The sequence below is a fragment of the Phalaenopsis equestris genome, unplaced genomic scaffold (genome assembly GCF_001263595.1).
Source record: "Phalaenopsis equestris unplaced genomic scaffold, ASM126359v1 Scaffold000741, whole genome shotgun sequence".
In the NCBI taxonomy this organism is placed as follows: Eukaryota; Viridiplantae; Streptophyta; class Magnoliopsida; order Asparagales; family Orchidaceae; genus Phalaenopsis; species Phalaenopsis equestris.
The window spans coordinates 992,395-1,011,324 of record NW_018165181.1 but is presented as its reverse complement, the minus strand read 5'-3'; the positions used below and the strand labels follow the sequence as shown (position 1 = coordinate 1,011,324).

The 18,930-nt window shown below is 34.8% G+C and overlaps 1 protein-coding gene across 2 annotated transcripts in view; it reads left to right on the top strand.

The window, feature by feature from the left end:
- The window catches only part of LOC110030599 (pathogenesis-related homeodomain protein), a 74,747-nt gene that overhangs the window by 12,715 nt on the left and 43,102 nt on the right, over nucleotides 1–18,930 (top strand). For both annotated transcript variants that reach the window (XM_020733380.1, XM_020733381.1), the window contains 3 exons: nucleotides 14,114–14,226; nucleotides 14,345–14,632; nucleotides 15,048–15,257. In XM_020733380.1, coding sequence (XP_020589039.1) covers nucleotides 14,114–14,226; nucleotides 14,345–14,632; nucleotides 15,048–15,257 — 611 coding nt within the window. The remainder of the gene's footprint in view (nucleotides 1–14,113; nucleotides 14,227–14,344; nucleotides 14,633–15,047; nucleotides 15,258–18,930) is intronic.

Genomic DNA, 18,930 nt, shown 5'->3' with positions numbered 1-18,930 from the left:
TTTCCCTTTCCTGCACTTTTTCATGTGGTTTACAGATGATATAAAACAAATTTGGGGGAGGAAGTGATGCATCTGCACTTGCCTAAAAGTAATTTATATTTCTGAGCTATATACTTGATTTTAGAGTAGCGACTCATGGTAGGATCTCTGATGATTTAATTAGATTGTAGAATAATTTCATAAGAAGTGTGAATGTCATCAAAAGGGAGGATTATAATTAATGTTTTAATAATTTAGTCATTCATCTTAGTTACTTCGGCCTAAATCCTAAAAAGTTCCAAAATAATTAAAAAAGTGCAACTCAAGATATAAGTGATTAACCAAAGATGATTTAACATTTAAATCTTCAACTCAAACAATCTACTTGAACTATAATTTTTGAATTGATAATATTCAATGATTTCATATTAAGAAATAATTGAGAATTATTAATTAGGGGAGATTAGACTTTCAAAATCCTTAAAAAAAATGCTTAATCAGATATAAATAACTCTTAGTGGAATTAAAATTTTTTGAATGAGATGAGAAGAGGAAAAAGAAAAAGAAAAATGAATATTGGGTCGGGCTCTAATCCAGAAGAAAAGAAAAGAAAGATTGTGCAAGTAACTAGTCTTTTTGAGAGTGAGCTTGAGGTTACGCATGAACATGAAAAAATAGTGTCCAAGTCTTTTCCTATTTAATAAATTGACATTTTTTTCTTAATGAGATTCTTAAATATTATATTCAGGAAAAAGTTAAGTGGTATTGAGCTATGGGATTTATAATTAATTAACTTTAAAAAATTTTTGGATAATGAAAATATTTCAATTACATTGAATTAAGTTCTTTGAGATCTGCTTAGGTGCAGAAAGAAGTGAATTAAAGAAATGCTAGGTTATTAGAGATTAATGAAAATCCAATTCTGAAATGATATTTGCACATCTTTTAGTATTAATTTTATACACTTGTTAGATGTTTAGAAAGTTTCACATTTGAACTACAAAAATCATTTAAATAAGTCCAAATTTAGATAGGAGTTATTTGAGGAGTTATTTGAGAGCAAGTAATAAGTTCGGGGAAATTGATGTGATGCAAAAATGTGATAGTTTCCATGATTAATTTTGTGTTTTATTGACTAATCATGAGGATTTTATGCTTGTTGAAGATGTATTAGTTGTGTTTTATAGGAAGATGATGTTGAGCGTGCTTTGAGAGCGAAAGAAGTCAAAATAGCCAAAGGGATTGCACTCTGACACTGCAACCTAGTGCGCCCGCCTTGCCGCACCAAGAGCTTGGCACGTTAGCGCCACAACCTAGCCCCCCAACCAAGTGCTCGACACGTTCACGCCGCAATCCTTTGTGCACGTGCCATTGCTTTAGCAGGCGTGCCCTGTTTCACGAATCGGCTAATTTGAAAGGCTTGCATTATACTGAAAGAATTGCAATGTATTACAAAAAGTAATTGGCTTGAGTTTGTGTTTTCTATACCTTCTTACGCTGCGTTCTTTAATATTTTCAAGGGAAGCCTTTATGTTTTCTTTCCTTATGCATAATAGCTAAATCTTCTTCATACTAGTGTGATACAAGTCATATGGTTTTTTTGTTGTTTTATCCTTGAGTTTCTCCCTTGACATTTTTTTTTGCTTTGGATTTGATATATTGATGTGTTAACTTTTCAGTCTTAATTTATACGTCCAGTTAAAAAATAGAATCCTTTATGATCTAGGATTTCCAACCATCGTTTGGAAAAACTGAGTAGTTTAACACAAAATAGCCTAATTGAATAGATATAGTGCCAGTAGGAAATTGCAACTAAGATAAGGGACTAGAGGTTTCTTGAGAAATCTTGCATGGTTAAGTCCCCCCTTAAATGTAATAATAATTTCTTTTTGACTTAAACATATAATAAGAAGGATTTGTCCTTAGTTATTGTTGGTCGTCATACGATTGGATGCGGTTTAATTTAGTGTAATATAATATTTAGAAAATATTATTTTAATTTAAAGAAAATGGGGTTAGATTGATCCCATTGTAATATAGTCAACGAACATGATTGTGAAATTTTCAATCGGGATTGGTTCAGAGGTGAAATATTTTATTTTAAAAATCAAAGGAAGACAAATATGGGAGATTAAAAATCTATGGTAGGTTCTTGGTAATCCCCCAAACTATCCTAATGTTTGACTCAATTTAAGATGATATTAATTTCAGTTAATTCTTGTCAGTTTTATTAATTAGGGCTTAAATTGGTGTAATGATGGTCTACACAAAAATCCTAGAAAGATAAGAGGTTTTACGTCGAGTGACTACCTCAGAATCCTAAAATAAGTTAGTACATGTTGTATATCGAGACTATGCAGGGGCCTAAAAAAAGAGAGGTTTTATGTCATAAAACACAGTCTCAGAATCCTAAGAATTGTTATTTAAACTAAAGAGAGATCTTGAACGAGCTGCCCACGAGGTCTATTCCAAGCTCCTTGTTGAAGTGTCTTCAAGTCTTCAGGTATTCTGATCTTATTATTAATAGTTTTAATTGTTTTGATAATTTTATAGTGAATTAGTTAAAGGGTAGTGAAGGTATAGTTCAAACCTAGGCCAAGACTAAGTTTATTTAAGATAAGTAATTCCCTAGTGTTATGATTTCTAGGTTCTTCCTAATCTAAAAAAAAAAATTATTTCTTCATTATTTATTCTTAACACATGCATTCTATGTTTGATAAAAACAGTAAAAGAACATGCATTGAGACACATAAAATAATAAATAAAGGAGATAAAGAAACAACATTTTATCAAAATTTTATTAAATTTTAATTATTTAATTAGTGGTAACCTACTCAAGATTTATGCCTCCGTCGTCTCAGTTCGCTGGATGCCCTAGTTTACTTAGTTCGAAAGGTGGTTGACTACTAGGACCGGAAGATTATTGTCAATATCCACAGAATGCATCGTCCAAGGAACCTTCGTGAACCAGAACAAAAAAATGGTTTAAGTTTCGTTATGTAATTTTTGTGATTAAGATTTAATTGATCCTTAAGTTACTTTATCGATTTTAGGGTTGAAATATTTTAGGTTGTTTACATCTTGTTGTTGGATTTAAAGTGTTTTATTTTAGTCATTTTTTGTTCACTTGTTATTACTTATGTAAAGTTGACGATTTTGAAACTGACTTAACCTCAAAGCCATGCTTTAAAGCTTTATTGCATTTGGTTTGATTTAAGTTTAAGTTTTAATATGTTTTATGTAAATTTACCCCTCACAATGCGTTTTATTTTATTTCTTAATTGTTGTTCAAGTTGAGGGGTTTAGGTTTAACTTAGGTTTAAGGTTTACATAAAAGGTTCTTCTATGTTCAACGTATGGGTTAGGTTTTAACCTAAGGTTTAGGGTAGGTTTAGCTTAAGGCTAAGCTATGATTCAAGTTTGTTTAGCGTAAAGATTAGGGTTGGATTATGGTTAACTAACCTAAGGTTTTGGTTAACTAATCCTATTGATTTAATGTTAACTAACCTAAGGTTTAGGGTTAACTAACTCAAGGTTTAAGTTAACTAATTCTATTGATTTAGGTTTAACTAACCTAAGGTTTAGGTTAACTAATCCTATTGGTTTAGATTTAACTAACCTAAGGCTTAGGCTTAACTAATCCTATGGATTAGAGTTAACTAATCTAGGGTTTATGTTAACTAATCCTATTGGTTTAGGGTTAACTAACATAAGATTTATGTTAATTAATCTTATTGGTTTAGGATTAACACACATGAAGTTAGGTTAACTAATGTAACCCGAAGTTGGCTAACAAAGTAATTGGTTTAAATTGGGTTCACCCTAAGGGGATGAATTCAGATTAGTCCCACTAATGCTAGGAGACCAATATGAATCCTAAATAGACTAGACTAAGTTTAACTTAAGCTCGGGTTAGATTAACCTAACCTAACTCAAACCTATTCCCTAATTAGTGAATTATGATTATTAAACTGATTTTAAGATTCTAAGATCTGTTTAAAGTCAAAAAACAAAATCAAAGGGGATTTGAGATTCTACATTTCTTATTTTTCTTAATTATTTAAAATGACCTGTTTCACTTAAAAAAAAGAAATCTCCCTACAGAGAAATCAAAATGACTTGAAAAAATCAAACAAATTGTTTCCAAGCCATTTAATATTTCTGTCAAATTTCATATTTTTCTCATTTTTATTTTAATTTTTATGATTTAAATACTCCAAAACTTCAAAAAATAATTTAAAAATATTTAGTTGATGAAAAATTATGATTTGAGTCTCGAAAAATTCTCCTAATTGTTCTGAGTTCATAATATCTTTTGGTTTATTTTTTTAAGTTTTCTACAAAAAATTATGTAATTTTAAAATTTAATTATAATTTCTTGAATAAAATAAATAAATAAATAAAATCGCTACAGTGCATCTCCCTCATGCCCACGACTTGAACAACAATTAAGAAGGCTTCTTTGAGCTTAACTAAAATTTTTATGTTTGTCCTCAATCAGATTTGAGTAAGTAGGCTTCCTTGAGCTTATCCAAGTCATTGTGGCACCAATTTAATGTCGTTTTTACGTCAGATTAGAAGTTCGCCGGAGTTGACTTGATCTCGCTTGGAGGAGGCGTTAGCAATCACCAAAATGATGGGAAATAATTGATTTGGCTTCCTTGGACCTAAGAAAGCTAATATAACAATTTGGGCGAGTTTTGAAAGAGTTTTTTATGCAAAATTGAAAGGTGGTCGTGAGCTTTAGAGGGCTTTTCCGGCGGCGGCGGCGATGTTGTGGGTTGGGTTGTTCAGGTCAAGGGTTACAAATTTCGTTAAGGATGAAGAAGGTTTGGGAGGCACTATAAAAAGTTGGCTCGGCTTCAGATTTTCGTGCGACGTTGGCGGTTTCCGACGAGGAGGTGGGGAGCTGCTGCTGTGTAACGTGAAGGAGAAAAGAGTGTGAGGACGTTTTGATCTTGTTTTAGGAGAGGAGTTCACTTTTCTTATATAGGAGAGGGAGAGAGATATATATTGTTTTATAATTTTTTTTTATCCTACAGCTAGCCGCGAGAGAGAGAGAGAGAGAGAGAGAGAGAGAGAGAGGCATGGGGATTAGGCTGTATGCATGCGCGAGTCTAATATGATAAGCGCGCGCGCGCACACACACACACACACACATATATATATGAATAGATGCATGTGAAAATAGTTTGGAGAGAGAAAAAAACATTTAATTGAAAAGATTGCAGCATGCCTAAGTTATAGGATCATAGTTTTTTTAATATTATATTATATTATTATAATAGTATAATAATAATAATAATAATAATAATAATAATAATAATAATAATAATAATAATAATAATAATAATAATAATAATAATAATAATAATATCATTCCCGCATGAACATTTCTTTTAGGCAAAATCGACGTTCCAGACACACTCGCGTGATCCGTTTCGTCGTTCGGGGTCACTTGGACAACCTTGCCGATGATCGGGTTAAAAAATGCGTCAAATTTAATTTTCATCAAATTTTTGATTCTCGATCGATCGTTTTGGAAACTGATCCTGGGCCAATTAAATGGATTTGGATTCATTTGAAATTAAATTTAGACATGTTGAATTTGAAATTGAAGTATTTGATTGAATGTTAAGCTCAATTTGACGATTTTGATCAAAGTGAGTGAATTTGGTCAAATTCGACCCAATGGATGGTCAAAAATTGATTTTGGAGGTGTTTAAAATGATTTTGGGGGATTTGAAAATTTTTGGGTCATGAGTGGTATTTTGGTAATTTTGCTCGACTTTGATCAAAGTGGTCAAAAGGTTGATTTAAAGACTCGAGGTGTTTTAAGAAAAAATTTGGAGTCAAACGACAGTGCTCGGGGTCATTTTTGATCAATGTGAAAGGTTTTATGATATCCGAAGCATTTTTAAGTATTCATTATTTTGGTGTCGAAGTGTCAAAAAATTATCCGGAAGTATGACAATATTACAATTAAAATTCTTAGTAAGACATAAGGAATGATTTGGTGTGATTTTTAGAATTTATTGGTGACTCTGAGAGATGTTGGTGTGATTTTTAGGACTTATCGATGACTCTGGGAGATTTTGGAAAATTTGATATTTTGGAGGTCCAAGGGCATTTTGGTAATTTTTGGAAAAATTGGGTATTTTTTTTTAATTTTTGGGTTTGAAATGGTCTAAATGATAATATCAAATGGTTTGAAGTGGATTTTGCAATTCAATGATAGTTTTGGAGAATTTTGAAGAATTAGAATATTCAAGTGGAGTATTTTTTAGGGGAAATTAGGCTCAAATAATTTTGGTCAGCCCCATGAGTGAAATGATTGCAATATTGTGACATGAAAATGTAATGCTTATGATGATTATGATAATTATGAATGATGATGCAATGTATTGAAGTCTAAAAATGTGTAGAACAGTGCAAGACTTTCCTATGGTCTATAGGTCCTATATGAATTCTAATCAGGGTTCCCTTATGCAATCTCTAATTTTGTATTATTAAAGATTATTGATCACATATATAACCAACATAGAGAACCGAGACTTGGTTGAAATGTCTAAGGAGAAGGTGGGTACCATTTCTAAGATGCTAATATAGACATTAGGAAAGTCCTAAGGTAGATCCTAGTCACTAAAGGAAAGATTCAAAACCCTCACCCAAAACTGAGGTCAACAGTTATCAATAATAATGTGACGAACTCGTTAAAAATTATGAGGATTCATTAAACCGGTGTCACTGGAGTATGAATCTTTCATCTTAAAGAAGCTTCAACAAAACTTAGTTCTATTTTTCTAGTTATGTATTACAATTTTAGAACATTTCACCTTTTGCAAATCTGAACCATTCAAACTAGACTTAATGGTGTATTAAACTAGAACTTTTTCTTCTAGAAAGTTGAGTTTCCTTGTGGGATCTACACGCGAACTCATAATTTGTATATTACTTGATCAACGCATATATTTGCATGATTAACCAATTGCTTCACACATCGATTATCAGTTCATTCAAATTTCACTACATTTTGAGTTAATTTGAACTAATGCATTATAATATGAAAGAATCAACAAATCTCTTGTAATAACCTTCCAAACTTAAAAAACTTTATATGTCTATAACAATGGTTGGTCTTGGCCAATCAAATGATCATTTTAACCTTATTCTGATCCATTGAGATATCCTCATTGCTAATTGTATGCCCCAAGCATGCTATACTTTTCAATCAAAATTCACGCTCTGATAACTTGAGATACAATCGGTTCTCCTTTACTGTTTGCAAAATGACGTGAAGATTATATGCATGATGAGTTTCATTACTAGAATATATTAGAATGTCATCTATAAAAAAATTACAAATCTATTTAGAAATAATTTTAAAAATTATGTTCATAAGGTCTATAAAGATGGCATGGGTTTTCAATAACCCAAAAGACATCATCACAGACTCGTGATACCCATATTTGGTATTAGAAGTTTTTTTTTTGCTTTGTCTTCTTTAATTCCTAGTTGATGATAACCTGAGTATAAATCAATGTTTGAAAACATAAATGTCTCTTTCAAGTGGTGAAAAAAGAACATCAAGTCTTGGTAACGAGTACTTATTTTTTATTGTGAGTTTGTTTAATTTTTTTATAGTCAATGTATAATCATAACCTCCCATCTTTCTTCTTAATAAAAATCAATGAGGCTCCCCAAGGGGGAAATGCTTGGTCTAATGAATTTTTTTTTAATAAGTCTTGCAGCTGACTCTTTAGTTCTTTTAACTCCTTGATTTTCATCTTGTAAGGCGCCTTTGCTATTGGTTCTGCATCTTGTATCAAATCAATGGTGAAATCTATTTCTCTTCTTGGAAACAAACTTGACAAATTAACTAAGAAGACTCTGGGTACTCCTTTACTATTGATTTATCTTCTAACATTATTGGTTCTTTCACAGTGTCACTGACTAGGGCTAAAAAATCATGGTACTCTTTTGCTAGCATTTTGAAAGCCTTCAAAGTCGATATCATCATGAATAAACTTCTCTCTCTCACAAATTTATATTCTTTTTCTCCACAAATATTGAATTTGACTACCTTTACAAAGTGATTGGATAGCTAATCCATCACTAGAATCACTCAGAATTCGGTTAGTGGTAACACTACTAAATTCACCTTCAAACTTCAATTACAGATCCTCTTGCTCACATAGACCCATTAGGCAAAGTTACTAATAATATATCATACATCTTTACTATTCAGTTTTTTAGTTCTTACAAATTCTTTAGAAACAAAGGAATGCGATGCCTCAGTATCAAATAAAATTCTGACTAATTTATTTTGGATAGATACGATACCTAGAATAAAGAAGGTATAAAAATCTAATAATAAATAAAGATTTGACAGATGTGCTGAAATAAGGAAATCCTATAATGATATCAGATGAGTCTCTTACTTCCTACTGAGTCAGTGCAAAGACCACCCAACGTTGCACGCCGTGGAGTGTTTACTCTGAGTTGGAACTTATCTTGTTGACTCAACTTGCCTCTGTTTTCCAAAACTCCTCTAGAGCACCAACTTTAGTATCTATAGAAGGTGTAGGGGATGATCTCGTCATGTTTTTTGCTATGTCACAAAAAAACGAATGTTTTGGTGTCCAACAATCATTCCTCTCTATGTTGTTGTATTTAGGCTTCTTCAAGTTTGACTGCCCAGACTGGGTGGCTTCCAGAGATCTAGACCTCTCATCTTCCTTCCTCTTCTAAAAATATCTATGCCTTTGTGTAGCTAGCAAGTCAATAAATATACTCCTTGTTCTCTCCATCTTAATTGGATAATCCTCAATGCCCTGAGGGATTAAAGGTTTTCTAAGCACATCCTTTAACCATATTAAAAACGGTAACACTTTTTTTCTGCATTGGGATCAACTATGGTACATATCTAGACGACATCGTGAATTCAACTTTCATATTGCATAATAGAATGATCACATTGCACTAGCCTGATGAAATTATCTTGCATCTGCCTCTTGGTTGAAAAGGAACAAACCAATCGAGGAAGATCTTCACAAAATCCTCCCATTCGATCAGGCTGTTGTATCGTCCCCCAAACTTCTCCTACAACTGCCTCTGTCACCACCTCTTCGCATCTCCCTCGAAAGCAAATATGACTAATGCAACTTTCTTCTCTTGAGGGCAGGACAAGCTGTCAATTATCTTTTCTATCCTTAATAGCCAATTCTTAGCCTCCACTGACATTTCTAATTTTGAAAATAGCAGAGGTCTCATATCTCAGAACAACCTAGGATATTTATCTACCGGCGTTGTCCCACTACCACTGGCCTGGGTTTGAGAATCCTGAATTAATGTCACAATTCTCTTTATTTGAGTAAATGCTTCCATGAGGACACTAACACCACTAGACCATGCTATTTATGACCGCTGGAGAGCTCTCTTTGCCAAGAAACATGGGAGAATCTATGCCACACCTATTATTGCAGCGACGGTGCCACACTCCTGTCTCATTTCAGAGTACTGAGACACTATCTACTTGAACAAACTGTCTTTTCCCCTCATGGTGCCCCCCTCGGTTTGGTTAAGGTTGATGTGGATGGTTTTCTTTTTCCAGACCATATGGCTGGCGTTGGTATGATTATGAGAGATGAAACTAAGAAGCTACTCATTGTCATGGGCTGTCAATTACAACATTAAGACCGTGGGTTCGTCGAACTTCAAGCCATTTTCTCGCTCAAGCAGGTCATCCAACATTGGATGTTAGAAGCTAAGGGTATCATTATTGAAGGAGATAACATCAACAACATCAACTACTTGAGGAACTCGCTAGTTCAGAAGGTTTGAATGGCCAACTCGGAGCAATGCCATACTTTTGCTTTTCTCTTTTCTCTTAGACATATTATCTTTCATTTTATTTCTCGGGAGCTCAACAGGGCTGCCCATTTTTCTGTCCAAAGTGCCCCTTTTACTTGTATGTTATTTCAAGTTCCAATGTCTCAAACCCCTCTTTCAGCAACTTGCATCTTTGCTTATTTGCTATGACAAAGAACTAGTCCTGTGGACGTGGTCTTAATAGTTTCTTTCATCTGCAAGCGAGGAAATTAGCAATCGAGTCAATTAGGTTTGGCATCTCGAATTCCAAATAAATGCCATTTTGTAACAAAAAAGTGGTACATCATATATAATTGACAGGACAATAATAGCAATGTGTATTATAGATATCGGAGTTAACCCAAATCACAAAAAAAAAAAAAAGAATTATTATTGCTGAAATTGAGATTGATTATAACAACGATGGCGAAGATGGTGGATGGTGGCTGGGCAACAGATAGAGAGCTTGTTTGTAGGTTACAAGCACAACTGGAAGCTTGGAATGGCGTGGTTGCAACACTGGAAGGCAGAGAGAAGAGGCAGTAGTAGCAGGACAATAGGGAAGAGGGAGGCGTCAGCTGGCTGGGAGGCTGGAGGGCTGGCGACAACACACTGGGAGTGAGGGATAGCCTTGCTGCAGCAGGTGGGGGTGTTGTAGGAGTGGAGCAGCATGGATCAGGGAATAGGGCTGGCGGCGGGGAAAACAGGAGAAGGTGGACTGTGGAGGACATTTGGGGAAGATAGGTATCCCTGTTTGATCGAGTTGTAGCTAGAACACCCCTCGAACGTTCAGAGAAGATCGTCGCCTCGAGTAAGTTACAGCCGGAGCACTTCCTCGCCTTTAAATATAGACCTAGAAGGGAAAACAACCCTGGCGGCTGGCTTGGACAGAACTCTGGAAGCTGGAAGACAAAAACTGACCCTAACCAAAACAAACAACTATAAATAATGAAGAATAGTAGATATAATAGGTGGGGAATAAAAATAAAAAGGTCATGGAAAGCGAAGGAGGTAGGCATTGAAAATGCTAGAAAAGGAATGACTAGACAAGACATGGAATTAAATAAAAAAATGGGAGTAGAAGGGTTGGACCGCGGTACTAAAGCAGCTACAATACTGCCTTCCTGCAAGCTCCCGCATCAATCTCCCGGGATTGGGGGAGCTTTGACTTTATTTGTCGAAACTTCGGGATCCTTGTAGTACGAAGTCAGGTCCACAACATTGGACGTATCAAAAACATTGTAGTCCTATGACTGGTCGATCTTGTAGGCGTTACCATTTCACAACACATCTTGATAGAATAAGTATGCATTCTTTTTTGGCACCTCCTGAGCTAGAGCAACATATAGATGTAGGTTTCTACGATTTAACTCTCGAATCCTTAAGTTTGAAACCTGTTTCTTCCACTTCTTGTACTCAGCGGAATGTAACTGATAAATAGGCATGTGAGGAAAAATTAACTTTAGGATGAAAGCTGTAGCAGGTTGTTCTTGTCTCGCTTGCAACCACTCAGGAGAGACATTTTCTTCACTGATAGGACTTAAAATTTAATTTAAGAATTTCCTTCCCCATCAAGCTCTTAAGACAAATTTCAACCATGAGGTTCATCCCTCTTGTCTGGACATCTGTTGATGAGTACCATGCTGAACTGAATTTAACATCTGAATAAATCCATGTAAGCTTCTCGACGTGGCACAAAAGGGCCCACTTTCAACCTTGATTGACCTCTCTCAATAGGGGCAACTCAGAAATGAGTCTATAGATATGAATGATCTAAATTTCTTTTATAGGTGTTGTTCTGAGTCTGATATCAGTTCCTCAAACTCATGGCCCTTTTAGACATCTAAGGTCAATTCTATTGATGGTCTTATTAAGGCCTACAAAATGGTAACTCGAGGCACCACAATCTTGTACTTTGTTGGAATGCCCATTACATCATAATCTCTACCTTCTAGAGCAGATAGTGTTACCTTAGCTGGTATCTCTATCTTGGGTTCAATTGGAATCGATAGTGTCTCTTTCTTGTTGGCTAAAAATTGAGAATCCTCTCTGAAGTCTTTATATTCTTTCGGATTACTGTATATTCCTTCAACTGCTCCTTGATCATTAAAAGCGATCGCTCTACTGGTTGTGCAATTCGATTAACTATGCCCAAATCCGTGGCACTGACAACACTTCCTGGCTGTGATAGATTTAGGGATGCAGATTGGTTCCACCTGCTCGCCATTTTGAATTAACTTTTTCTTTGATGTGGTCATCTTGGGTATACTCTGGTTGTATAATCCTGAGGTTGAACTTTGCCTATAAGATGGGGTGATCGCTCGGTGATGTGGTCTCTCCCCTTCTGAAGTTAGCGTCTGCACATTCTGTGTCTAGTAAGTTGGTAGGAGCTGACACTGTCTCTCTCTCTCTTCATCTTCAGTTTCTCACATTCTCCATATATGACCTCTCTCGGTATCCTCTAATACTGGATTCCAAAGCCTTGTAGCCTTTCTTCTTCATCACTAAAATCTTCCCTATGGAAGGGGTAAAAAATCTCATATCTTTCGCCTCTTCGACTCTCCAGATCACTATCGAGGGTATCTCCCCCTGGTTTTCATCTTTAATATCCACAGGCCTATGCTGAAGTCAATGGATCTCCTGCTGTATCTCTTTCAGGGTAGGCTTGGGTATGCTTCTTCTTAGTGGCATGACCGGGGTTTAGGGTTGGGAGGTGAGAGAGGGTGTATAAGACTTAATCGATGGTGCAAAAAATTTATTTGGGGTTGCTGATTTTGAAAGTCAGCAAAGGGAAATTAGGTTTATTGGCTATGGTTTGGGAATATGAAAGAAAATTTTTGGTGGACGGGTAAGACGGATGCTAGGAAACCCTAGGATAAGACTAGGGTTAGTCTAGCTCTGATACCAAATGATACCAGAGTACCCAAATCAAAATAAAAATAGAAATTCACTATTTCTAAAATTGAAATTGGTTATAATGAAGACTTTTCAAAACAGAAAATAAACAACAACAAATATAAAAGACATCATAGGGAAATGGAGGAGGTGGTGGATGGTGGTTGGACAACAGGTAGAGGAGTTGGTTGGGGGTTGCAGGCGCAGTTGTATGATTGGAATGACGTGGTTGCAACACTAAAAGGGAGGAGGGGCGGCGGTATCAGGACAACAGTGAAGAGGGAGGTGTTAGCCCCTGGGAGGCTGGAGGGTTGACATCAACAGGATGAGAAGGGGGGAAGGTCTTGCCACAGCAAGTGGGAGTACATTAGGAGTGGCGGCAACATCAGGGAGTGGGGAATAGGGCCGGCCGACGACAGGGAAAATAGAAGCTAGACTAAGTGGGGATCTGGGGAAGATAGGTATCTCCATGGGTTTGGAGAAGATCACCACTTCGAGCGAGTTACAACCGAAGCACCTTCTCGTCTTCGGATAGAGCCCTGGAAGGGGAAACAAGATCGATGACTGGCTTGGACAGAAATCTGAAATCTGGAAGGTAAAAACTGACCCTAATTAAAGTAAACAACACCTATATAATGAGAAATAGTAGATAAAATAACTTGGGAATAGAAATAGAAAGATGATGGAAAAGGAAGGAGGTAGACAAGGAAAATGCTAGAAAAGGAAGGGCCAGATTAGGCAAGGAATCAAATATGAAAAGGATATGAAAAGGGAGATAGAAGGGCTGGACCGCGCCGTGTCCCGATAAGCTCCAACATCAACAGGCTCTAGAAATGAACTAATATTTTTGTTTTTGTAGTTAAGTATGCTGAGGTAAAACTGTGGCGATATCAGTGTACCTAATTTTATAGGAGGTTCGTTGGATGCGAAAATGGTGACCAACATACCAATGAATGCAATAGATGTTGTGGATCCAATGGTATAACACAATTTGGTGTAGGAATGAGGCTGAAAATCACATAAAAAGTTGTCAAGGGATCTTTTAAATAAATTATGCATAGAACAAAGAATTGGGATTACGCTAATGAAGTCCGTGATTTCTTAACCACTGTAAAGGGGTTTTCTAAAAATGTTTGTTATGATTATTGGCTTACTTGCAATATGATGCTTTCAATTCATATTTTTCTTTTAATTTCACATTCTTTCTGAATAATGCTTGTGCCTTTTCTTGGAATTTTACTACTCTGTTAGTTTCCAAAAAGCTTGAACCTGTGCCTTCTTGTTCTCTTGAATATATTTTAGACAATAAGGTAGTAGTTATTATGTAAGGCAACCTGATTTAAGAACTGATGTCAGACCATAACTTCAGTTCCTCCTGGAGATCAAGGATGGCTTTGCAAGGTTTGCAATTGCAAGATGGAAATTCTAGATACCATAAATGCACACTTTGGCACCTGCTTCACTGTGAATAGTAGCTGGGAGGTGAGCATATGGTAGTGATGACAGAATGCTATTCATCTTTTGCGAGGTAAATTTACCTCAAGCAAAAAGTTCATTCTTTTTTGCCTCATGTTGCTATATCTGCTTGCTGCTTTAATAGGACATATTTAAGGAGGCAATTGTTGGTCCTGATGCTGAAGGAGCGTGCCCTAATGTTGTTGAGGATTGGCCATCTGATGATTCCGGGGATGAAGATTATTGCCCAGACATCACCCAAGAAGAATTTGAGCAGAGTTTCTCGGATGATGCATGCTGTTCAATTGACTCAATTTTTGCTTCTGATGCATCATTGAACTTCATCAGTTGCTTGGATTCTGGTGAATCAGTTGATGACATCACAAACTACCGCAGGCAGCGAAGAGATGTTGACTACAAGAAACTTTATGATGTCAGTGGCTTGATGTGCCATTCTTTCTCTAATATACCTTTGATTTTTTACTCCAATGGTTTTATTTTGATCAGTTTGAAGTCTGATACTTTTCTTTCCTATTAGATATTGCAAGTGTTGGTTGATTGATTGCTATCTTTTGTTTGATCTTAATTGTTAATACCATAAATAACCCCCAATTATTTTTTTGAAAGCATTGATGATAAATTAGCATAAGATTGTTTTTTTTTTTGGGCTAATAAACAAGGCATCTCTTCAGTAAATTGATAAAGTGAAACATATTAATTGAAAAAAATATTGTAATTTTATTAATTCGCTTCTATTGAGGACTGCTGATATGTTGCTTTGCTAAAAAGTTCCCAGCCTTTTAAAATACTAAATTACTTATTTGTGCTTGTTTGTTGTCTATTTATAGGAAATGTTTGGGAAGGAGCCAAATGAAGGAGTTGAACAAAGTGAAGATGAAGACTGGGGCCCTTATAGGAAGAAAAAAGTAAGGATTGGATCTGATATTGGCATTACCTCTGCAGATGGTGAGAAGGACAATCATGTGACAATGGCATTGGGAGATATGTTTTCATGTAATAAGAGATCCTTTTTTAGGATCCCTCCTGATGCTATTGAGGTAATCATAAGTAGGCCACTTTTTATTGGATTTATCATTAAGCATTAACCTTTTATAAATTTATAATCTTTAAAATCAAGATAGGGATGACCTGAAGGTAAGTTAATGACTGATGTTAAAAAAATTTATTATATAAGATTTCATTACGTAATTTGATTTAACATTTTGGTGTGCTGGAAAGGCCTATCCATTCATTTGTCATTTTGTTTTGAAGGAATCAAGGAAAAAGATGGCAGGATGAAAGACGTGTAAAAGAAAAAGTTCAATTCCTTCATCTGCTTGGTTTTGAAAATATATTTTTTGTAGAAATCAGGAATGAATTTTATCTCTTGCTCCAATCCATACATTACAGTTTGCCACATATATATCATACTGAAAATAAACAAAGTAGAAAAACCTCCAAAATAAGAAATATAGAAAAATAAAATATCTAACATAGAAAATACAATTAGTGAAATATATTCTGCAGGAGGAAATACATTCCCTTCTAATGCGGATTGACACTTTCCAATACCCCCCTCAATCTAGTTTTTATATATTGTACAAACCATGCTTGGACTTCAATTCATCATGATTGACCCTGGGTAGTACTTTGGTAAGAATATCAGCAATCTGCTGTCGTGTAGAAACATAACTGAGAGATTAAGTGTCAATCAATCTTAATATGTTTTGTTGTGCATGATATATGTGATTTTTGGCTATACTAATAGTTGTTTGGCTATTATTGAACATTTTAATTATCTCACATCTTAGCCTTATGTTCCCTTAATAGCTTTTGAATCCATATTTCCTCACTTATTCATAGTGTAAGAGCGTGATATTCAGATTTTGCTCTACTCCGAGAGACAATAACTTGATTTTTTGCTTCTCTATGTGATGAGATTACCCTAGTTGTATAAATAGTTTCTAGTGGTTATTTTCCTACTAGTTACATCTCGTGCCCAACTAGCATCTAAATATATCTCTATATCACGGTTTTCAGATATTTTGAATAACAAACCGTCTCTAGGAGTATCTCAGAATTCTGTTCAGTGCTTCTAAATGATCCTAATTTGAGGTATTTATGTGTTGACTTACTATACTGACTGAGTATGCAATATCAAGTTTTGTGTATGATAGGTAAAGTAATTTGTCCACAAGTCTTTAATATCTTTTTTGGTCAACTGGATTATTTTCTGCACCTCTTTTAATTCTTTTGTTTGAATCCATAGCTGTGTTGGTGGACTAAGATGTACTTCTTTTAGGATAATGACAATTCCCTCATTAAACTGAACCACTTCCATTTTTAGAAAATATCAGAGATTTTCTAGGTCCATGATCTCAATTTTTGTTGTATCTTTTTTTAGTTTGATAATTTAATCTAAATCATCACCCGTCAAGATAATATTGTATACATATATTATGAGAATAACATTTTTGCCTTAAAAATTGAATTTAACAAACAATATTTAATCAGCTTGACTCTGATGATATTCATTTGTAATCACTATTTTAGCAAACCTACCAAACTAAGTATGATTGGATTGCTTCAAGCTGTATAAGGACTTCATCAATTTGCAAACCAATTTACTGTTCAACTTATTTTTCAAGCTCAGAGGTATAGTCATGTTGGCTTATTCATCAAGGTTGCCAAGAAAGAAGACAATTTTGACATCTAAGTTGGTATAAAGACCAAACTTGATTTACCGCAAGAGATAATAATACCCTAACAATATTAAGTTTGGCAGCATGTGCAAATGTTTCATGATAGTCATTCATGTATGACTCCGTCAAAGCTTTGACAACCACTATGGCTTTTAATTTCTCTGCGCTTCCATTTCTTTCGTATTCGATCGTGAATATTAATTTGCAACATACTGGATTTTTTCTATGAGGTAACTTTGCAAGTATTCATGTGTTGCTCTTTTCTAGAGCTCAATTTTTTTCCTCAACTGCCTGTTTTCTTGTTGGGACCTTTAGAGCCTATTGGATAGGGTTGGAAATATGCACACTATTAAGGGTTTTCACAAAAAGCTTTGTAAGATGGCAGCAACTTCCCATAGGCTACATCTCTTTCAATTGGATGATCAGTGCACTCTCGGATATCTTTCCTATGTGCAATTGGTTGATTAAAACCCTCAACCATCGGTATAAGAGAGTTATGAGTTGAGAAATCCATACCATTATAACTATCAGGAGGACTTGGTTTTGGCTTTTGATAATCTTGAGTCTGCATGGTGTCTTCTACATGCTTAGTAGTCATTCTTCTTCTAGTGTAGATACAATTTTTAATTATAGGTGTCATGTTGAGGTGGAGTAGAGACAATTGTGATTGTTTCTATGGCAGAGTTTGATTCTTCAAATAGAGTTGAGACAAATAAAGCTTGTTGAGGGACAAGATTTTGTTCAATTAGAAGAAAAATGATCGGAGTATCTTCAAAAAAATCCAAAATCTTATATTCCTTCGAGTTCTCCTCCTGAATTTTAAATTTGGTAAAACAATATTAATTATCAAAGAATGTAACATCTATGAAAAATAACATTTGTATATTTTTTGATTAGATGAGTAATAGAGGAGAAGACATTTGAGAGACCTGAGATCAGTTTGGTGCGGTGTTGTTTTGGATCTGAACAAAAGCAAAATAATCAAAAACCATCAATGATAAGTCATAAGCAAAAGAGTGAATGTGTAAGTAGGATTCCATTAGAACGTTACTTAGAATTTGAAAATTTAGGACTTGACTAGGCATCCTATTGATGAGATATCCAACTGTGAGAATGGCTTCCCCCTCAAAGATTTTTTGGCATGTGATTACATAACATATTGATATGGGCCACCTAAGTGTCTATTTTTTTTCTTTCAGTGGCTCCATTCTGTTGATGAATATCTACACAAGAAATTATATGGATAATACTGTGCTTAAAAAGATAAGGACTAAGAATGGGTCTAAAGTATACTTTGGTATACAATTTTAAAAATTTGAATTTTTCTTTGGAATTGTGTGAGGATAATTGAATAAAATGATTGAAATATAGTGGTTGTTTCAATTCTTTGCTTTCATGAGAAATTCCCATGTTGTTATTGTGTGATCATTTATGAATGAAACAAACTATCGTGCCCCATTTATAGAAAAATGATGTGAATGCATGTGTATTGCAATTTGGAATATACATATCTGATAGTTTTTGTAAGTAGACAAGTTTCACGTTATAAATGTTGGATTTTTTAATGATAAATAATTGTGAAAACATCTTTTCCATGTATGCAAAATTTAGATAACCAAGATGATAATTGACAATTACTCAACATGACTTGACTTTCAACTAAATCAGGATTTGAATTAGACTTGAATATGTGACTTGATTGATGACATTATCTACCGATGGAGTTATTTTCCTTGAGCAAGTATAGACTACCATGCATCGCAGTACTATCAACCACCTTCCTCAAATCCACAATTTAACAATCACAATAATTGGAATAATATTTAGTCATACATTTCGATCACGAGTAAATTTGTTGATTGAGATTATGTTGCATTTAATTTTGAAACATAAAGCGCAGAGTATAGGTGAGGATCCATTGTGAATTCGACCGACGCAACTCTTGCTACTGATGAGGACGAGCGATCAACTATTCAGACTGAAGAATAACCGATACATGGGTTGTAATTTTTGATGATATTAGTGTTTG